Source organism: Fulmarus glacialis, unplaced genomic scaffold (genome assembly GCF_000690835.1).
Source record: "Fulmarus glacialis isolate BGI_N327 unplaced genomic scaffold, ASM69083v1 scaffold83, whole genome shotgun sequence".
NCBI lineage: Eukaryota > Metazoa > Chordata > Aves > Procellariiformes > Procellariidae > Fulmarus > Fulmarus glacialis.
The window spans coordinates 42,470-64,879 of NW_009204637.1; the positions used below are offsets into that span (position 1 = coordinate 42,470).

The following is a 22,410-nucleotide window of genomic DNA, read 5'->3' on the forward strand; positions in this document are numbered from 1 at the left end:
CCTCCACCTCAGCAGCTGCCAAACACCTGCCAGTTTTACACCCTGGATGACAATTTCAGGTTGAGTAGTTCACCTGCCCCAGTGGATTTAACACTTCCTTTGTGAGATTCCCAACTCTGGGCTTTCTTTGCACTCCCACATTAATTCAGAGAAATGCTGCACTGAAAGGACTGATCTGAACTTCTTTGCAGAGCTGCTGCTCCTTGGATACAAGTGAAAGCATCCAAAAGAGCATGGGAGCACCTCATTGCTGTGCCGTAGGTTTACTAGGGGAGCACAGGTGCCATATGTTCCTAGGTGCATGTGTCTCACCGCAACAGAAAGCCACTGCTGAGCAAAACAGAAAGCTCAGAGTCCTAAACTCTCAGTGGTCTTAAAATCCTAACCTGGGCACAGCACAAACACGCAGGAGGCACGAGACAATAAGGCAGTGACCACAGGGCTCACTCACCTCAGCACCCCAAGGGGATGGGCGCACAGAAAGTTGTAGTAGCAGATGTCCTGATTGCCTGTCACGTTCACTACCTGGACAGAGAGGAGGTGAAGACCTGATATTAGCAAATCCTCCCTGTTCTGGGGGCTTTGCTCCATGCAAACACTGCGTGTACACAAGGTGTACCAGGACACAGCCTAGCTCTAGCACTGGTACAGGGGAGTACTGACATCTGCAAGTGAAGCTTTTAGCAGGGGACAAGATGTTGCCACAGGCCACAAACCTGACAACAGTCTTCAGAGGAAACATATTGTGTGCTCTCAACCCCACCACTAATAGATCTGCTTGCAGATATCTGAATAACAGCAGGATAGCAAGGGCAGGAAGGGGAGAAGGGAGGAAAAATCATTCATACCACAGCAAACCCTACTTGCTTTCAGTTGTCTTTTAGAGATAACAGCAGATTCCTCCTGCCTCTAAAATGAAACAGGCCCCAAATGAGACATCAGATGAGCAGGAAAACAGCTGCATTCCCGCTTCCCAAGTAAAAATAGCAGAACTGCAAGCTCAGTGAGCCAAGCCAGTAGAAACACTCAACACGTGGTGCAGAGAGAGCAACTAAGGTAAACGGCCCCTCAGACAGAGCAGGATTCCTGGGTGATCCCAGTTTTACTACAACTATCATCCTTACACCATGCAACCACAGAGCAAGTTTAAAGGCAAGAGTACCCAAGCACGGGGAACAGCCACACAGAGCCTAACGCACCGTCTGGTAAGTGATGACGAGCTGGATAACTGGCAGGGCATAAAACACTGCAATGGTGATGATGTTCCTGCAGAGAGGAGACAGTAACAGCAGTTACACACACCAAAACAATTGGTGGACACCCAGAACAGAGCCCCACAGTGCTTCTGGAGGAATGTGTACACCTCGGTGCCTAAGGGCACAGACCCTGCTCTCCCAGCTGGAGCTTTATACCTCTGGTTATGATCTCCTGAAGCAGAAGAACAAACGTGCTAATGCAAAGAGGAGGCAAATGCTAACGGCACAAGAAAAGCCAGGATATGGACCATAAGCTCATGTGTTTGAGTGCCAATTTCTCCCCTTCCCCAGTATGTTCCAGCACACCAGTTGTTACCACACTTTAAAGCAATTATGCAAACCAGAATCCATTGCCAGCATCATGTGTGCACTGGTCCACAAATATCCTTATTTGAGGTATGTGGGATCTGCAGTTACTGACTTGAACAGGGCCAGAATGTGTAACAGGACGGCTTAAAGAATATCTTCAGGTCTAAAGCGTGGTTCAGAAGAAGGGCATGCGCACAGACTCCACAACCAGAGACTGGGTCCAGAGCTTGGGCCTTACCAGTTTCTCTTCTCCTTACCAGAAATAGATTTTGTATTTTTTGCTGACAATCCTTCGGTCCTTCCTGGACAAGTCTGATAGATAGAGGAACACCTAAAACATTATTGGGTGGGGAAAGAGGGAGGAAAACAGAAAAGAACTAATGAAGACTACAGAAGCCAGTAGAAGATCTTGACGTATTTGGACAATATGCAGCTTGGTGCTATCTGGACCTTTTTTTACACGAGCTCATTTTGTCCCTTGATTCTGTGGGGAATGAGTTCTGCAAAACCCTCTGACCTCCAGGAATGGCTCTGACCACACAGAGCAGTACGGGGTGACAAAAGGAGGCAGTTCGAGAGCTGCTAGTTTAAAGCACCTCTGTACATCTACTGAAGTCACACTGCTCATACCAGGTAACTACCTACTATTGCACATTATTTTCTCCCTATGCTGTCCCATCTCCTTGGACTTTCTGGGACATTCTGGGCTTCTTCCTCCTTTCTCAAAAGTCCCCAATACATTCTGATTTTCCATATTAAATCACTCAGTTCAGCAGCACACTTAGCACAGCAGGAAAACTTTCTAGTCTCTGAAAAAGCACTAAGAAGCATATTCGGCTTTATTAGATTAAATCCACCTAAAAGGGAAGTGGAAACTTAAAAACGCGGGCAAGTGACTAGTGCTGGTCCTGGCCCAGATGTGTCCATGGTCCACCATCCGGCCACAGCTTCAATGCCAGCCATACCTTAGTGCGGATGACATTCTTATCACTTTCAATTTCTGGCATGGTGTCAAAGTCACTCTCCTCCTCCACAGAGCTGTCTGTGTCAGAACCAGCTGGCAGCCCACGCTCAGGGGAAGACAACTGACGTCCACCACTGGAGCTTGACTCGTCTGGAGCAGAGCGGGAAGAAGGAAACAGGCAAGGTAAAAGCTAAATCCCTGTATGCACAGCAACAAGAAAGCTGCCCCAGATATCAGCCGCAATCTGCTGGGACAAGTTGATATGGCCATTTCAGGGAACAAGTTTTTCCATGATCACAAACCTTCCTAAAAGTCTCAGATATCAGCTAAGAGCACTTTCAAGGACTATCTTCCCTCCTCTGCAGCATTTTGGTTTTTCCCATGCTTTTATTCTATTACTTTTCATCTCTAACATTTTCTACTCTTTACTAGCCTAGGCTCTGAAATCTGGAAGCCTGAGACAAGCCAGAAAGCTCTAGTGAAAGCAGCAGACTGTTCAGGAGTCAGAAACAGGCTGACCTAGTTAATCTCCAGATTTTATAGAAGCTTTATATATAAGCTTTCCTAAAAATATTGTAGAACAAAAGACAAAGAGCAAGAAAGTCAATTTTTCAAAGCAGGCAGAGCATCAGCCTTGCTCCCATTGCATGAACGGTATTGGTCACCTGCAGACCAGCAGGACGTGCCTGCACTTCCCACAGGCTGGCCAAGCTCCCAGCCAGCCCACTGCCCATAGCGGTCTATTGGGTTTGCGTGGTAAGGTTTTGGTAGCTGGGGGGCTACAGGGGTGGCTTCTGTGAGAAGCTGCTAGAAGCTTCCCCTATGTCCAATAGAGCCAATGCCAGCCGGCTCCAAGACGGACCTGCTGCTGGCCAAGGCTGAGCCAATCAGCGACGGTGGTAGCACCTCTGTGATAACATGTTTAAGAAGGGTGTGGAAAAAAACTGCGCAACAGCAATTGCAGCCAGAGAGAGGAGTGAGAATATGTGAGAGAAAACTTTGCAGATACCAAGGTCAGTGAAGAGGGAGGGGGAGGAGGTGCTCCAGGTGCCGGAGCAGGGATTCCCCTGCAGCCCATGGTGAAGACCATGGTGAGGGAGGCTGTCCCCCTGCAGCCCATGGAGGTTAATGGTGGAGCAGATATCCATTCTGCAGCCCATGGAGGACCCCACACCAGAGCAGGTGGATGCCCAAAGGAGGCTGTAACCCCGTAGAAAGCCTGCGCTGGAGCAGGCTCCTGGCAGGACCTCTGGACCCGTGGATAGAGAAGCCCACGCTGGAGCAGGTTTGCTGGCAGGACTTGTGACCCTGTGGGGGATCCACACTGGAGCAGTCTGCTCCTGAAGGACTGCACCCTGTGGAAGGGACCCACTCTGGAGCAGTTCATGAAGAACTGTAGCCCGTGGGAAGGACTCATGTTGGAGAAGTTCATGGAGGACTGCCTGCCATGGGAGGGACCCCATGCGGGAGCTGGGAAGAGTGTGAGGAGTCCTCCCTCTGAGGAGGCAGGAGCGGCAGAAACAACATGTGATGAACTGACCGCAACCCCCGTTCCCCGACCCCCTGCGCCGCTGGGGGGGAGGAGGTAGAGAAAATCGGGAGTAAAGTTAAGCCCAAGAAGAAGGGAGGGGTGGGGGGAAGGTGTTTTTAAGATTTGGGTTTATTTCTCATTATCCTACTCTGATTTGATTGGTAATAAATTAAATTAATTTTCCCATGACGGTAATTAGTGAATTATCTTTCCCTGTCCTTATCTCAACCCACGAGCCTTTCGTTATATTTTCTCTCCCCTGTCCTGTCGAGGAGGGGGCGGGATAGAGCGGCTTTGATGGGCACCTGGCGTCCACCAGTGTCAACCCACCACAACCAGCATGAGCAGAACACACGTTTCTTCCTCATTTCCCAAATGCTTTTAAAGCATTTTCTTGGGAATGGGGAAGGGGAGGAGGGAGGGTAGGGTGGTGCTGAAGCCCTCAACTCTATTCCGGGACTTAAATCCTCCTGAATTTTTCCCAAACCTCATGAAATATCAGTTCTGTGTTTCTTTGTCAGGCGTTCAGAGATATCACACCTTCACAGTCCAACAACTGGGTGACATTTGGAGCGTCAGGGCTGTCTTTACACCACAGTGAGCAAATGCACCCTCAGCTGGGACCAAAAATTACACTGAGCTGCTCTCCTCTCTCATTTGAGCAGCTGCCTCACGTTCCCCTGGACCTGCACTACCTCACCCTGCACCTGGGTCCCCAAGCTGTCAAATTCAAGGATTATGCCCAAAAGTCCACAGCACTGAGCTATTCAACAACAATCCCTCCACAGGAGGGAAAACTGTTGTAAGGAGACTAAGAAATACTCTGGCAAAGGAAGGTATTTCCCATCATCTCAGATTAGCAGGACCCTTGGGAGTTTTTTTCCTTCTCTGCTGCCAGGTCATGGTTCACCTGTTGACAGCATGACGTTATTTCTCCCCTAATGAAACCTCTGGACCACAAAAAGCTCTGATTCTTGCCTTGCCTTGCAGCACACTTCAGCCTTCCAGTGAAAGGCATGCTTTGGTCTAAAGGCAGGCTTGATGAGCTAATAACAGACTCCTAGAAGCTTGGTTGGAAGGGACCTTTGTCAGTCCCTAGTCAACCTCCTGCCTGAAGCAGCATTGTCACCAACACTTATCAGGCGATTGTGGGTTTGTCCAGCTGAGACAAACATTTCCAGTGACAGTCTCTCTGGGCACCTCTTCCAGAGATTTGCCACCTTTTGGTGTAGATGTTTTGCCCTAAAGTGCAACCTGAACCTCCCAAGCTGCAATTTTTTTTTTCAAGCAGTTGCAAGCTGCTCCTAAAGCAGCTTGCAGCTTTATTCCCTTCTGGCTTCAAAGCAGCTTAAAGTGCCTTCCCCTGCCCCACGCAGAACCCTCCCCGTGCCCCTAGTTCTAAAAGATACCATACCAATAGCACCATAGCTGCTTCCCTCAGGGGTGCTGGCTGTGATGGGGTGTGAAGACGTCATAATCCCAGATCCTGCGATGGAAACAGACCCAGAAGGGACAGTTAGCTTCACGTCAGTGCTTCAAAACACATCTCCGAGGTGAATACAAACAGCTTGAAGAGCTGGAGGGGCTTGGGAAAAGCAGCATTTCTCCAAACAGATGGCAGTCTCCCTCTAGAGCACACTATGCAAAAGGAAAACCCTTGCTCTGCAACGTGAAGCAAACGCATTCCCTTCAGCCTCCCCACACAGGCTGCCAGTTCAACTCACAAAAGCACGAGCCTCCCTCCAGCACCCTGTAAGGATCACATTATGGGGCTGCAAGACTTGGCAAATTCTAGAGCAAGTCTCACGATATTCAGAGCACCCTTATGAATTTCTAATTCTTCTCCTTCCCCTCCTCACACATTGATCTATTCAAATATTGCAACCTCCAGTTATCCCTGGAAGGGTCAAGTCATAGTCTTGCCTTTGGCAAGACAGCTGCTACATAGTTTTAACCAAGCACGGAGAAAGCGAAAGTGCTCCGCGCAAAAAAGTGGTCACAATCTTATGCTGATGACAAGAGGGGCAAGCCTTTGAGGGCTGGGAAGTCCCTGCCTCGCGCCCACACATCTGAAGCAAGGAGGGCTGCACCTCCCAGTCAGGTTGCACTGGGACTTTCCCCACCTGGCTTCACATTCTCTCTTTTTGCCTGGTACCTGTTTGATCCCTCTGTGGTTGGGCTTAGCTGCTGAACTGGCAGCAGACAAGCACGTCAGGAAACACAGCCAGCTGAACACCCTCACAGAGGGGTCAAATGCCCATCTCCCCAAAAGGGAGGGAGCAAGAGCAGGAGGAGGACCACACCTTCCAGTAGTGGCAAACAGCGAGACAGATCCAGCTGCTTGTCAAGCTTCACCCTCATAACAACATTGCGTGACCAGTCAGCAGCAAAGGGATGCAGGACATGGGATAGTATTTAAAACCAAGCAACCTTACTGCAGCCTGTCAATGGCCTGGCTTCCCAAGCAGCACCTCTGGCTTCCCAGTGCCAGATCTGTCCCAAACTGACAGGGATTGGCAGACTCCTCGTTCCAGCTATCAATTCTGGGCACTTCTGTAACATCTCTTGTGTAGGTTTTTATATCATTTCCATTAGCCACATATGTAAAGAGCCCCAAAACTTCTCCCTGCCTGAGCCCGATTCCTAGGCAGGGGAGCACCCATACAGTAATGACATGTGATGTTTCAAGTCCAAATTACTGCTTTCCTTTGACACATTCACTGTGCTTTTTGGGCTATGGGCTAAGACTTGGTCTCCATTTCTGCTTCTCTACCCTCCTGCCCCATCCCTCTGACAGGGCAATGAACAGCTCAGAGGAGCATCTGAAGTGGACAACATGGCATGGACTGAGCACCAGAGGGAAGGCACAGCCCCCACATGACACTCATTCAGCCCTGAGCTGGGATTAGCAGGATGTTTTTTTAGGTTGCTGCAGGAGCAAGATCCACCTTCTACTCTTCACCTGCTGTGCAACCCTCCCTCTCTCGTGGTAGTTTTTCCTGTTGCTTTAAAGTCATTTGGAAATCCAGACCACTGGGAAGAGGGCAAGAGAAGCATTTCCCCATGTTCATGGCACCAAGGCACATGCACACTTCCTTCTCCCATCGGTCCTGTCCCACAGGGACACTCCCTCCCTATTTTAGGCTTCATACTCTCAAGTGACTTGTCAACCTTCTTTCCCAAGTAACTAAGGGAAGATTTAAATCTGGACAAAGCAGGGAGGCCAGGGAGAAGACACACTCTGCCTTGTCTCTAACAGCTGCTTCAGACCCAGCTCAACCACTAATTTCAGTCTCACTTCCCAGTGTGCGAGTGAATCATCAAAGTAAATGTACCACACTTGGTGTGGTTCCTCCAGCTATTGCCTCCACCAGATAGTGATGATGTGGAATGGGAGGTGTCTCACAGGTTTAAAAAAAAAAGTTAATCACAGAAACCGGGCGTAAGATGCGTGACAGGAGCAAAGGGACACATGGAGTTGCAGGATATTCAAAGACAATGGTCAGAGAAGATTGCTCAGCACCGCCATCCACACTTTCTTGGTGGGGAAGAGGAAAGGAAAGGGAAGTGATGGGGAAAGGAAAGGGAAGTGATGGAGAAGGCGAGACCCAGGGGGTACTTTGGAGGAAAAGAAATTCCAGTGGGTGGGAAGAGGAGAAAAAAATTGAGAGAAAGCTAGCGTGCCCTGGGTAATCTGGACGTGGAACGCATCTCCTACGAAGAAAAGCTGAGAGAGCTGGGGTTATTCAGCCTGGAGAAGAGAAGGCTTCGGGGAGACCTTATTGCAGCCTTTGAATACGTAAAGAGGGCTTATAAGAAAGACAAGGACAAACTTTTTAGTAGGGCCTGTAGTGATAGGACAAGGGGGAATGGTTTTAAACTAAAAGAGGGTAGATTCAGACTAGATATAAGGAAGAAATTTTTTACAATGTGGGTGGGGGCACCCTGGGACAGGGTGCGCAGAGAGGTGGTAGATGCCCCATCCCTGGAAACGTTCAAGGTCAGGTTGGATGGGGCTCTGAGCAACCTGATCTAGTTGAAGATGTCCCTGCTCACTGCGGGGGGGTTGGACTAAATGATCTTTGGAGGTCATTCCAACCCAAACTCTTCTATGAATCTACGACAGGGAAGATGCTAGTTACCATTTTATAGGCATCAGTGAGACACACACACTGAATAGACACAATAGAGAAAGAAACAGCACAGGGGTAGGATGTGGTTCCTACCCAGAGGTAAGGGCTCTACGAAGGTGGCATAGAGTACAAGGGAGAGGACAGGTCACAGGAGGAGCAGGTGCCTCTGGGAGGAAACCTGTAAACTCTGAAGGAACTGCACTCCTCCATCCTTTCACAGGGATACTGTTCAACAGTCCTCCCTGCCCAGGAACCCACTTCTCTGCCCTCCAGGTCAATGTTAAGCATCTGTGCCCTGCAGCTTCTTTAGGAACTTCCCAAGGACCAGAATTTAACTTCCACCTGTCACCAGAGCAATTTGGAAAGCAGCTTCTGAGCTGCCTTCAGCACTTGAACCCTCAGCTGCAGCACCAGCGGCACTCTGGGGCTTCTGGTCTCACCTGGTTGAGACTGTGCCTCCTTGCCTTAGACAGTGACCCCTTGTCACCATCCTGGAGCTCTTCCAGGGCCTCAGCCAGGTCCCTTCAGCTTCCCGAAACTCCCTAACACTCAGGCCCTTCCCATTTCTCCAGTGCCTTCTCTGTTGTCTCACAGCAGGATCCATCCCAAATGACTTAAAATTAGAATATTTTAAAGCACATTTTTACAGTCCCCTGCTCATTTGGTTGTGAAGAAAACCCTTCACACACATTCCACACACAGGGATGCCTATGTGGATCTCAGTGGCTGAAGAAGCCACTCCTGAGAAACCAAATGCCCCCAGGTCCTTGGCAGAAATATTAACCCAAGTAATGCCAGGTCAGAGTGAAGTTCCACTGCTGATCCTTTAAGCACAGCTCAGTTATACGAGTATGCTTATCTGGTGGTATGTAGCAGACTGGAGAGACTGAAGAAGCTGGGGATTAAAAAAAGGGAACTCACCAAGAACCTTTCAATGCTGCCAAAACATAACATCCTCCTGTTCCCCAGGAGAGAGGTACAAATGATGATGCCTTTATCTTCAGACCAATGCTTTGAACTACTTTGCAGGCACTAAATATTTAAGCAAAATGAAACGGCCGGCCTCCCACACTTCTCCAGAAAGCAGAAACTCCCAGTGTCCCCCCATCCACATGACAAAAATTTCCATCTTTCACTGGTAGCCTCTTAGATGCGGCTATGTTTTTATAATGCAGAAATCTGCAGCATGTTGAAATGTGGGTGCAGCATAAAGTAAACTGAATCCAATACCAAAGTAAATAACACAAACACCACTACCTAACTGTATTAGTCATTCATTCTCTTGGTTGTCTGCAACTCCCAGTTAAAAACAAATTAAAACTTAAATTAAATTAAAAAATTAGAGACCCCATGCTTAAACCAGGCAGAGGAAATCTTAAAGCATAAGAGCCAACGAACTCAAAGTGCCTTGTTTAGAAATGAACAGACCTGGCAGCAGTAACATTAGCCTGTAGCCAGGTCTAGCCAAGGCTTGCCCTTCCTCCACCCCTCTAAAAGCCAGCTCCTCAGGGCAGGGGTCAGGACCAGGTTCAGGGGAGCCTGCTTCAAACGTCCTCTCTTGTAAGGGCAGAGAGGAAGCTCTAACATCTTTCATCAGCACCAGAGACTACGTGACACATGTACAGGGAAGAAGGCTTGAAGGGACAGAAGGTACTTGACTGGCAGTCTGTCCCTTGCCTGGCCTGGGACCTGTGCTGTTCACTTAAAGCTGTCACACAACAGAAGAGAGACCTTACCATCCTCAGGACTCAATCTCCCAGCCAAAGCCTTCCTCCGAACCCTGAAAAAGAACAGGCAGCACTCATGAGAGAGCCAACAAACCCCATCACCTGCCAGCCATGGCAGGATTATCTAGGACACCAACAGGTAAACGTGGTGCAAGCTCTAAAAAACAAGCAAACAAAAACCCAACAAAAAGAAACAAACAAACATAATACTGTTTGGTCTAGGCATGTCTCAGCCATGACTGCTTGCTGTCCACCTCTCAGACTTCCAAAGCAACAGAGATTTTTTTTTTGTACCCCCTCAATTATCCACCAGAGGCAGGACAACCAGTTACATGACCATCCCACCCTGCACTGCATGTTGGGAGAGACTCTCAGAACATCTTCCCAAACCAAACTCCCTGCTCAGGGGACCAAGCGCATAAGAATCTACTGAAAGGGCAGCAGGAGCTAGAGGCATGCATCTGCACGATACTTAAGCCAATACCACCTCCTTCAATGCAGGTGCCAAGCTAGGGAGGGTAAGAAAAAAACATGCTCACAACAAAGAAAAAAAAAACAGCAAAAAAGAGCACACACACACACTTACGTAATTTCATTGAGTTGTACCCATTAAATGTTGTTTCATTGATGTGTCTTGAGGTTAAGGCATGCTCCCATCTTGAAATTGTTTTGTTTCAGAGCACCAAACTTTTAAGATCCTTCTTCTGAAGCAGCTGAAAACTCTGCCACGTTCGGTCTGAGGAGCTGGCTGATAAGTGTGGCTCCCACAAAACCAACCTGCATTTGCTGAAAGCTGTATATGGCTCTTCTCATGCCAAGCTTTGCCCAGGAGGGGGGGCCCCCCTACCCTCAAGCCTCCATGGTTTGGACAAAGGATTTGCTTAACTGTTGTCACTGTCCATACAGGCAGCAGTGACAGATCCCAACAAACTCCACCATTCCCAGCATCTTAAGAGCACCTGCCCGCTGCCCCGCAAGGCTCTCATACTGTGCTAGCAGTTACCCACCCTACAGGAGCAAATCTTACCTCCCTTTTAGGCTGCTGTCCCCTTCCTGCCACTCCAGTCCTGCTCTCACTCAAGAGGACTTCAAGATCATCTCCAGTGAGCAACAGGGGACCCTGAGGCAACTGGGAAGAGTTTTGCCTTCCCCCCTCGCCCCCACAAGAGCAACCTGTCGTGGCACCTGTGCCCAAGTTCACCTCAGATGCAGATATTCCCCTCAACACAAGCCCAGGCATGAAGGTCTCGGGGAGGGGAGGCAGGTCAGGAAGGAAACTAATACTCTCGGGACTCCAAGGCCCTATTTGGGTCACTGCCACTTATTGCAGTACTCAGTCCAGCACTCTGGGAAGTACCTTGGTTCCCTAATGTTCTGGCACCCCATATCCCAGACTGGCCCTATCACAATTCCCACCCGCCACCCGGTGTCCTCCTATAAGGAAACCCAGGGGTAGGGGCACTACAAAAGCTAGAGGGCCGACCCTTGGGTTTTTATCATTGCCATGATCCGCACAGCAGAGGAAGAAAAGTTTTCTGGCTGATGGTCAGTAGGAGTCCACTGAGTAGTCATGGATTTGTTTGGCTGCTCTGTTCAGATGCTTGCCACCCCACTTGCCCTGAATTCACTGCAGGGTGAGGCATCTCTGAGGATGAAGAGAAACAGAAAGGCTGTTCTTGTAAAACCGCTCGACTCACCTGATATAGTGCACAAAAGCAACCACCACTGAGCCCAGGTAAAAGGAGAGGAAACTCAGGAAGCTGAAGAACATGGCCTGGACATAAACGGACTCTGAGGAAAGAGAAGGCATCAGTCAGCTCACAGAGCAGGGACAGCCCCTCTCAGAGCCAGCGCTCCTGTCCTGCTCTTCCCAATACCACCTGGCAACAATGCCCAGCCCCAAACAGTCCTTCAAGACCCGTCTGCTTTCTTCAAGAGGAATCGCCATAACCTGTTGCAAGGTCTCCCTCCATTTCTTCACCCCCAGTGCTAGCTGGTGTGCCCGTGAGACCACCCTGTGCCACACGTCACCTCCTGGAAGGGACCAGGGCTGCAATGCTTTTGACTCCTCTGCTGGTGCTTTCTGCACCATCCCATCAGAGGGCTGCCATACCCTCCTTTGCAGAACTGCCAAGTCCCCCCATGAAGCTGCATTGCTCTGCACAAAGACACTGACTTTTAATAGAGGGCACAATCGTCACTTGAAGATTCTTCGTCCGCTGCAGGTTCCAGGTACGGTTGACATTCCCTGTGAGATGCAAAGTGTACAGCAAATGTAAAAACAATCAAGTATTAGTGATCTCTGGCCCTTATCTCAGTTTTCTGCACTTGTAAAAACACCAGAGTCTGGCTTTTCACTAAAATCTGTGTGTGGTTTTGCTCTAAACCTTTCCCAGACTTGTCAATGTACAGCCTTTCCCATACCTTTGCCCAACTTCCCCTCTACCCACAGCCTGTTTTTCAGACAAGAAATCCCGGCTTGAGTCTTCCATACATTACTCATGTCTGGATGCCTGAATCCCACAGGCATCTCGTCTCCTATTCATCTAGTCCCCAAAGGGCAGTTTCTGTCACTACAAATACTGGGACACCATTTTTGCCTTTGGCCAAAACTCTGCTGGCAAAACACTTCTGTGCAGGACGCCATGCGAGAGTCTTGTTATGTTTCAGCAAGGCTTAGCACACCCTGCCAGTACAGCTCTGCTGACAGCTTTAAGATAAGAGAAAGACACCTGGAAGGTGACAGTTCTTTTTTAGGATGGGAACTGGCAGAGCCCAGTATATCTGTTGGTTGCAGTCTTGCTTCTCCTACAGGGAGGAAGCCATCCAGCTTTGAGGATAGGAATGTCCCTAGTCTGAAATGGGCTCCAGCTTGTCATGGGGACAGCTGCACCCCCAGTCCAGTTTCACCCACCATGAGTGGTGGAGGCTTTGCTTTTACCACTGCCCAGGAGGTGCACACAGTGTTTTCTGGCTGGGAAAGGTACAAGAACAAGTCTTTAAGATTATTCCCCTAAAAATTACTAGTTTTTCCTGCTCCCCCGAAGTCGGGAGGCTGTCATAGATCCCAAGATAACAGTTAGAGAAGATGCTCTCTGCAGGAATTGCCATCTGGGCCTCCGTGCAGGCAGGAGGATAATACAGCAGTAGGGGGAAAAAAAAAAACCAGAAAGCTGTGAGCAGCACTGCTTGGGTGTTCCCAGTACCTCCCAAGACACCTGTGACTCCTCAGGAGAGCACATAACCCCAGCAAGCCAGGTGCTATACTAGCTAGCCACTTTCAGGGTTGATCAAGACTTTTAACCTACCCAACAATATTAAGTTCATACTTCACTTTTCCTCACAGCTACCTGGATAAGACAGAGCTATATGACCATCATCTGTCATCCCACAGGAAGGTCCCCAAGGACTCCTGCTGCTCCATCACCTGGATGCAGCAACCAAATCCGCCTCCCAGTACAACTTACCATGAATTGAGGAAGGCACAGAACCCCCACAGGCATAATCCTCCGGCTTGATGACGAACACAACGAAGAACTGCCCACCTGGGAAGTCCTTTCTCTGCATGGGAGGACAGAAGAAGACAGAATCCATGAGAAGTGAAGCAGCCTCTCCCTCCAATGCAAAGCAGAGGTGATGATCTCCACAGGGCCAGAGATCAGGTTTTAGTTGCTACACAGGCACCAGCCTTACAGAGACCTGCCTGTTCTGGACAGAGCTTGGCTTGTGGGGATGCTCCCCTCATCTTTGCCGACAATAAGCTGACTGAGTTCATCAGTATGCAGTACAGCAGTGCCCCAGTACAACCAAACCAATGCTAATGCATTTATTTATTTATTTTAATTAGTGCAAACTGTCTACCTAAGGTTTGCTCATTGTAAGGCCCTACTACCACCACTCAGTGGTAGAAGAGTCAAGGTTCAAACAGAAGACACCTGGCTGCAGCCACTCTGATCTAGAGCCTCAGCACCTAAGACATAACAGACCTACTTAAGCAAATGTAAACAAGGTTTTGTAGTAAAAGCTCACATCTCTTCTTCTACTGATATCTGCTGATCTAGTAAAAACAAAGGATCACAGCCATACCAGAATCAACAAAATAAAACTAAGGATGCACAGGACAAGTCACTGAAAAAACATGAACACTGGGACAAAAATCAGCATCTCACCTGCACCGTTATGGATGCCTGCTTTGTCATAGACTGGTAAACACCGTTGAACTCCACATTATGGTCCAGGTCATACACTGGGCACTAAAACAGACACAACTAAGGGTTAAACCAGGGCAAAATCTGAACTAATTTCGCAGGGAGCCAGCAGAAGAACAGACAGTGCAGAACAGCAGAAAAGGGCCCAGCTTGGGGTGACAAAGGGTACAAAACAACCAGGACCCATTCAGAAGTTAGAAAACCTGCTCTGAAAACACCAGTTGTGGCCTGCACTCACTGATCTCCGCATTCTCACAAGAGGGCTGCAGTTTAGTCCCAGAAGAGGATTCAGATTGATTGCTCCATGATTCCCACAGGGCAGTGCTGTATACTGGTTGTGTCACACGCTTTGCAGTCTGTACTATATGCCAAGTGCTTGCCCTCATTTTACGCTTTCCCACTACTCTTATTACCTGATAGGTTGAAAATCACCTGTCACAGTCTCCCCTCCTGCCCTTTTACCATTCAAACACAGGGATGTGGGCAGGAGTTGATGTTAGCCATTTCTCTCCTCACCCCAGGTATTAAAGGTGACTGCCAGGACTTCAGAGCCAGCAGCCAAGGCATCTTGGACTTCTGTCACCATCTTGCTGCTCCCACACTGCAGGTCCTTGCATCATTCAGGAAGGTGGGAAAGGAGGAGAAACATGGGGCTATTTCCCCCAGCTTCGAGCAACAGCCAACCTCCATGGCAGGGAACAGCTGTTCTGCCCTTCCCAGGAAAGGGGATGAGTAATTGTGGAGAGACGAAATCGAAACGGAAAGGAGGAGAGATCTCATGTCTGGAAATCAGAAGCTCCCCATGCTGCCTTGAGCCAGGAGAGTGTCAAGGGAACAGCACTGTCCCCTCCCTCAGCTACCAGCATCCCATCCAACACCACTCCACAGAGAGACATACCCATGTCACAAGGCAGCAGGGTGTTAAACCTCATGAGGGGAACATAACAAATGCCCTGTGGACAGGCTGGAGAGAAACAGCTTGTTCACTTGTTTGCAACAAAAATCTCTGTACAAGCTGCTTGAACTCAGCATCTCTGTCATTGCCTCCTTCCCACAGGATTTTCATTCCTCCTTCAGGGGCTCCCTTCACCACCACTACACTAGGGTGAAGCCCTTCCTAGGCTCTTGGAGCACGGACCCCATCACAGCTCCAGCAGGCAGCTCCTTACCCTTCTCTGCTCAGACTTACCACAATATCCTGGACAGAGACAACCGAGCACGGGTAGACTGCATCAGACACCACTTTAATAATGACTGAATCAACATCCTCAGGAAACTTGTACAGAAAATACTGAGGAGAAAGCAGAGTACCGAGAGTTACAGTCCAGAAATCATCCCTGCCAGTAGCTTCAGAGCCTCCCTAAGGTACCTGCATAGCCCAAGCTAGGCTTTGGGGTTGGACACGGAGGGCTTTCACAAAAATTCAGATTTCAAATATTAGAACCTTACACTACAGAAGAGCAGATTAAATATGTACAGACAACTCTTCCTCTTGCACAGCACGCTGTTAGACACAGATATCTTCAACATGCAAGATACAGCATAGCTTCTGCTCCCCTTAAGTTTTTTTCCACCTGATCAGGCTAAAGTGACTTCATTTTATAGCCTACTCCATTTTTTGTTGCTATGAGCAATTTCCAGATGTTTCTATACTGCTGGCTGTACTTTATAGACAGAATATATCATGGAGTTTATCTCAGATGGGCTGCCTCAAAGACAGACCGTGGAAAATATTAGGTCAAACAGCTGAACTCTGCTGAGAGTTTTGTAAATAAATGCCTGATATTAGTTGTAGGATTTAGGTTTTTTGGTTTTGATGGTGGGGGGTAATGGGGGTTTCTCTTCTCACTTCAGCTTTGAAAATAATTCAGCTATAGCTCTGAAAAAATTGGGAGAAACTAACATCTGCCAATATTCCTACTTTTCCTCTGGGGGCAAGGAATGGTGTTTCTTGTGCCTCCATGCTTTGAGCAGGCCCACAGGACAGTCTGTGGGGTCAGGAGCTGCCCTTCCCTGCCCCAGCAAGGGCCTTTTCAGATTTGGGAAAAAGATGTCCTAGGCAACATCATTATTTGCATATTTTTCCAGTAAAAGTTTGATGTATTACACCAGCCAGCTGCTGGAGAAGTAGGGTTTCTGTGCCCACCCCAGCAGGCAGGCTTGCTGCAAGGACTCCCATCACCCCGCATGGAGCCCAGACCCTGGGAGCTCGGGCTCGCAGTCACAGGTACTGCGAGGGGCTGATAGGCACCTCACCCCACCTCAGAGGGGACACAAGGCTGAGGACTGCCACCAGCCATCTTCCTCCCTTCCTTATGGTGACCTGGCTGCTGCTGCTGCCACCCTGTGCAGGCATAGCCCATGGGGAGGGAAGCTACTGGAGCTCCTGCTCCAAAACCATAACTTGAGACATTCCCAACTGGTGAGCTCCCTTTATGTCACATAAACCTTAGTGCAGAGCAACGGCCAGCCATTTCCAATTTCCCTTCCCCCATCCCCTTCCCAGGAAATAGGGCCCCCAACTGGAAGGGCAGCCATACAAAAGAAATCACCCAGGCTTCTTCCAAGTTTGCCTATTTTCACTAAAGCATTTATTCCCACCACCACCTCCACCCCCCACTCTGAGCAGGGTCCCTTCACTGCTGAGGGAGTGCTGGCTCCAACCGCAAGTCCTTACAAACTGACAACTCACCAAGCCGGTTTCTTCAGCGGAGTGCATTTTATTTCCGCCAAGCAAGGACACTGGCGGTCTGAGCTTCTTGGGTTTCCCAGGTGCACTAGCCTTGGAAAGCTTTAGGAAAACTTCCTTCAGGAAGTCACCCATGAGGACCCTTCTATAATTTTCTTTTTAAGCCATGCTCGTATCAGAGTACAGAATTAGCATAAGGGGCATTGAGACCTACAGTTCTCTCCTGCAGTCTGTGAGTGGTATAAACACAGCCAGACAACACTCCTGACTTATACGAGCATATCTAATTTCTCCTTCTGCCCTCAGGCATGAGCTGGGTACTGGACAACAATTCCTTCGGTTGTTACGCTTGTCTTTTTCCAGTCTTAGGGCTATTCCAACACTCATCTAGATTCTGAATTGCCTTTTTTTTTTTTCCCTTCCCCCTGCAGACTACTTAATACTTTTATTTACAAAAACCTCAGAATTATACCAATTAAGAAGCACTCATCTTCTACTCTCTGTATCTGGCCTATAATTGAAAGTCACCAATCTCATATTAATTGTGAGAAATAACAGACCAAAGCCACAAAGTTAATTACAGGCCAGATCCTAAACACTCTACATTCAAAATACAAGATCCCAAGTAATGAGGGTTTATAAAGAGCCACCACCATTCCCTACGCTTCTATAGTAAAAAATACTGCACGTATCTGCAGACCAGCTTAAGACATTTGACAGCAAAAAAGATGAGCTGGCATGCCTGGTAATAGGAAACCTAAAATTAAGTGGTGTTACTAACAGCGATAGCAACAACAAAAATGGAGTATCAGACAGCCTGGGTAAATTACCTACTCTCCCAACTCTACGAGCTCCTGTATCACTATAGTTACTGCCAACAGCATTTTCATTGAAGAGAGGACTTGTAGTATCTGTTGGGGTCTAAACAAGGCTGCTTAGCTGGATGTGCTGTACATGTGTGCTCTCGTCTGAGCTAATAACCTGACTTATCAGGCATTTCATTTATCACCTTGCAACTTGACTTGCTGCCTGAGCAAGGAAGAGCAGTCTGAGTTCTGTTGTACCTTTACAGCTTACTTATTTACATATTTATTTTTCTCCAGTAAAGACTGCATCTTGGCTAGTCATGCTAGGGCAACTGAACCAGCACTGGCTGGAACAAGACATTGGTGCACACCATCTCACTTCCCATGAAGCGTAGCAGTCCAGGGGCCTCTGGACTTGTGTATATTTCTGGAATTTCCTGAACTGCAGATACCATTCCATTTGCTCTGGTCATGGTTTTTGGTTCACTTAATTGCTTTGCAAAAGGACCCAAACATGTCCCTAGAGGGGCTAAGGCATTGCTACCTCTTCACTATATCCACAGAAAATTCAACAGTAAGGAAGCTGCCCTGCATCCTAAGAGGGAAACAACCTAGTCACATAAGGCTTTTGCCATCTCTAACAAAGGATCACAACAACCATTGGGATGTGTTAAGACATACAAGCAATGCCACACAGGACTCCTCCTTACCTGGGGCTGGGAAGGACTGGCAGTAAAGTTAAAGGCTTTGTTGGTCCTAGAAAAGAAATGCCAGCATGTTGAAGTCTAAAACTTTCAGAGTTGGAATACACACAGAGTACCTTCAGATTAAGCAAAAGAAGAAATAATCTCTTTTTTTTTTCTGGGAAGGAAAAAGAAGGGAAGTCTAGGTAGATGGACTAAATCCCTGTATTACAGATACATGAAGAAATTACATTTGTATTCTCACATCCCAGCTTACTCAAGTTGAAAGTTCTCGAGCCTGGTGACTAGCAGCTCATACGCAATATTAAATGGTGCCATGGAAGAGACGTCCACAAATATAATCTGGTCAGAGGGTCCTGTCTCAGGTGTTGGCTCAGAGGGACAGAGGGTCCGACTCACTTCTTGGTAATTGTAGGTTCTCTGATAGCTACAACAGCCAGGGGAAGGAAGGAAGGGAAAATTGGATGGGGGAGAGAGAAAGAGAGAGAGAGAGCGCGCAGTTAAAAAGTTGTTCTGCAGTTCTAAGAATGACACTATTTTTCCCCAGCTTGCATAATCTGAAAGGCCAAGACTGTTCAGTCTTTTATTCAGAGCTCAAACTCCACCTCTGTTGCCTCCTGTGGTTTGCACAAGGGACTGGCCATCCCCAGCATTTCACTTCCCTCAAGGCTGCCTGTGCCATCTGCAGATCTAGCACATCTGCCATTTGCTGGAGGCAGAGAGAGCAATGACAGCCCAGAACAGCCACTGCTGTAACCATCCCCTGCATCAAGCAAGACACTGCAGGATACCTGCTGCCTGGCGCCAGGATTTCAGTCACAGGATGAAGCTTCACATCTGAGATGGTCTAAGGTGTGTCTGCAAAGTCTCAGTGCTTGCAGTCTAACTAGCTCTGAGATTGCTGAAGCTACACAGCGGCATCACTTTCACAAAGAAAGCACTCCCCAAAACAACCACCACCCCCGAGAACAGACTCAACTTAGGTGTACCTGGGGCGAGAAACAGAGGAGAGCCCTTAATCCCCAAATGCACTGTAACCCAGCAGTTCAGGTGCTCTTTTGAGAGCTTGTTCAAACCCTGATCCAAAGTAGAGCCCAAGAACTACTTGCACGCACCATGCTGTGGAAACGACAACAGTGCTATTTGGTAGATTTACTGTTTAATGACACAGGCAGATCCCCAGCAGACAAGCCTCCTGGTACTCCGCATACATATGTGAGAAACTAAGAGACAAGAGCAGGCTGCCAAATGAGGTTACCTACCAAACCCTGGTCTTCCTATGTTCTGCCGACAGTGAGCAAGCATGCTTTGCAACCAAGCCCTGCAGTCTACACAAGTAACAAGATCTAGCACCAGAGGAAGCTGAATGCAGCTGGCAGACAAACATGTTACAAGGAAGAGACTCCAGTACTCCAGTACTTACAGGCCTCGAAAAATTAGTGGGACCTGCCATGACAGCACTCCCTTCTGCTGGCGAACTACAAACAGGACAGGATATTGGAGGTTCTCAGAGCTGCTGTTCACGTACACCCGCACTGCATCTACCTGTGGGAAGAGAAAGGACAGTACAGATAGGTGTTAGCCAAAGGCAAAGAACAAGACAGCTCCAAATCTAGGTGGGAGAAGCCTGTCCCCTTCCTCAGCCTGACCTAGATGCTGTCAATATCCACAGGGAGATCAGCAGTGTTTGTCACTGGACTGGTTATTCAGATTCAGAGGTCATTTACAGAAGTGCCTCCTTGCTGCTGCTCTAATCCAGAATCACAGCCCTGTCCCCAGATCAGAGGTGACTGTCAGACAAGACACAGTGGACAAATGCAGCAGATGTAAGAGGAAGAGAGTTCAGTAGCTTCCACTTACCCAATTGGGAGTAACCTGAATAACTTCTGTTATAAAATTAAGCAAGCACACACAAAACATAGACAGCCCTCAGTTTACTATTTGCTTTGAGAAGCAAGCAAACAGTTCGTCTGCACCAAATGGAAATGGCACCATTTCCATTTGAAAAGAACATCTCTTCAGCTCCCTCTCCAGAGCTGCACGCATTGCTCAAGAAAACAGAGTATGAGAATGCATAACTCGTCAGAAGAGACAGTACATCTCAATTAGAGGCCTTTAATTGATGAAAGCATATCAGGTAGATAAGACATATACGTTTTAAGCCCACCACATCTTGAAAAATTAGAATGGACTCTCACTAGATCAGTGAAAGACTTTTCATAGATATCTCAACTTTACACTCTGCCAGAAGAGCAAATGTAGGAGGGGGTGCCACCTTCTGAAAAAACATACAGAGTTAGCAAGGTAGCAGAAGGGCAGCTACCTGAGATGGCAGCTTATGCTTACACTGAGGACACCAGGTTCAGAAAAAGGGCTTGCATCTGCAATTGCAAGTCTAAAAGAAAATTTCCTATTTATTCTTGTTTAGTGATTCTAAGCTCACATGGGAGTTTAGTTTACTGGAACAAAACACCTTCTTGAAAGCCATTACCAACTTTCCTGCCATCATCACCATAATACAGAGGCTACAGCCACCAATTCCTAAAAAATAAAGTCTTCAACAAAAAACATCATAAATAATGTAATTAAATACCCCTTGAGATAGAAGGGCAAACACTGGAATCTTTTTCCATTGCCTCCTGGTTTCTAAACCTTTGCAAAACTCTTTTGGCATGCCTTCCAGCTTTTCCTTCTGACTACAAAAACTACATATGCAGTTTTGTTTCCAAGTAAATTTCACAGCAGGATGCTAAAACCAAGTTAAGAAAAACACCATCACAAAGCAAGACTCACAGGTGACAATTGAAGGGTATCAACACAGTAGGCCAACACCAGACAGCACTGGAAGGTTACTCTGGGGCTTCCTTAATCTCTGTGGCTGCCCTCCTCAGCTGGGGGAGCAGAGCCAACACACGTTGGTATAGCTGGCAAACGCAGGGACTGGGACGCTGAACAAGCTGCTGCTTGTTTATAGGTGTTTGCTGTAGTCACTGTGACAGGGAATGGAACCCAAATGAAGCAACGTTGGAACTGAACCAGAAAATAAATCTAAAGAGCATGAAGATACAATGGTCAAGCCAGATGGCTCAAGCACATGGAGCCATTCTCCATCCATGGGGAAACCAGCTATCATTGCAGAAAGGACACATTCCAGCTGCCTGTTCAAAAAAAAGTTACAGCGAGCCCACCTCCGCAGGTGAAGTGATGTATACTGCCTCTAGTTGGACACCAGCCTGTGAACCCTCAGGGCTGGGTGCATCAGCACAGTGCAATGGGGAGCTCACATCAGACTCACAGCAAATGGTACTACTGGGTTATACATCCTTAACTACTCATAAATGCAAACTAGATAGTGGAAAATTCTCTTCTGCATTGTCTTCACGAATACAGAAACTACATGGGTTATGCATATGCTGCAGACAGTCAGGTTTACTTTAAATGTACAATTCATTTATATTCATTGGAAGACTTAGAAAGTTGCACCTCTACTTCTTTTAAATTCTCAATTTAAGAAATGTACTGGCTGTTTGCATTATATGCTAATGCTGAGCAGTATTAAAAAAAGAGAAGTACTACTTTGACAGTTTGCCCAGGCTTTGGACACAGAAGTGAAAGTTGCATACATGTGAGTGTGCCTCTTCTTCCCATCTTGGATTTTCCCCTTCAGCAAACTAAGTATTTTCAATATTGATTCTAAGAGGAAAAAGGCATAAACAGAAATTCACAGACTGTTTACAAAAAGTCAGCCAAAAGAAAAAACATGCTCTGAGGTATCCTACAAAACACAGGAGAGAGCTCTATTTTTCTGTCATAAAAAAACGTACGGCTTTTGATATCTATTAAGGTACAGTAAGACTAATTCTACGATTTAATCTTAAGCCCTTTGGAAATCCCAGCTCTTCCCACTATTGCATTACAGTGCATTCACAGCAAGTAATTTATCTCCAGTGGCACAGTGTATTTTCCAGCTTTATTAGTTTCTTGTGCTGCTTGGCTTATATAAGTAAGAATACACATTACCTGTATTCTACAGTGTATTATTTGAGGAGCCATGGCCATGTAATCAAATACTGTTTCTTAAGT

The 22,410-nt window shown here is 47.6% G+C and overlaps 1 protein-coding gene across 1 annotated transcript in view; it reads right to left on the bottom strand.

The window, feature by feature from the left end:
- Positions 1 to 19,872, bottom strand: part of SIDT1 (SID1 transmembrane family, member 1) — a gene marked incomplete at its 5' end in the record, with an annotated part of 29,857 nt that extends 9,985 nt beyond the window's left edge. The window contains 14 exons of the mRNA XM_009575047.1: positions 452 to 525; positions 1,200 to 1,266; positions 1,823 to 1,896; positions 2,531 to 2,679; positions 5,475 to 5,546; positions 9,930 to 9,973; positions 11,618 to 11,711; positions 12,097 to 12,168; positions 13,388 to 13,481; positions 14,090 to 14,173; positions 15,318 to 15,419; positions 18,334 to 18,379; positions 18,584 to 18,754; positions 19,751 to 19,872. Of these exons, the coding sequence (XP_009573342.1) occupies positions 452 to 525; positions 1,200 to 1,266; positions 1,823 to 1,896; positions 2,531 to 2,679; positions 5,475 to 5,546; positions 9,930 to 9,973; positions 11,618 to 11,711; positions 12,097 to 12,168; positions 13,388 to 13,481; positions 14,090 to 14,173; positions 15,318 to 15,419; positions 18,334 to 18,379; positions 18,584 to 18,754; positions 19,751 to 19,872 (1,265 nt within the window). The remainder of the gene's footprint in view (positions 1 to 451; positions 526 to 1,199; positions 1,267 to 1,822; positions 1,897 to 2,530; positions 2,680 to 5,474; positions 5,547 to 9,929; positions 9,974 to 11,617; positions 11,712 to 12,096; positions 12,169 to 13,387; positions 13,482 to 14,089; positions 14,174 to 15,317; positions 15,420 to 18,333; positions 18,380 to 18,583; positions 18,755 to 19,750) is intronic.
- Between the last annotated feature and the right edge of the window lie 2,538 nt (positions 19,873 to 22,410).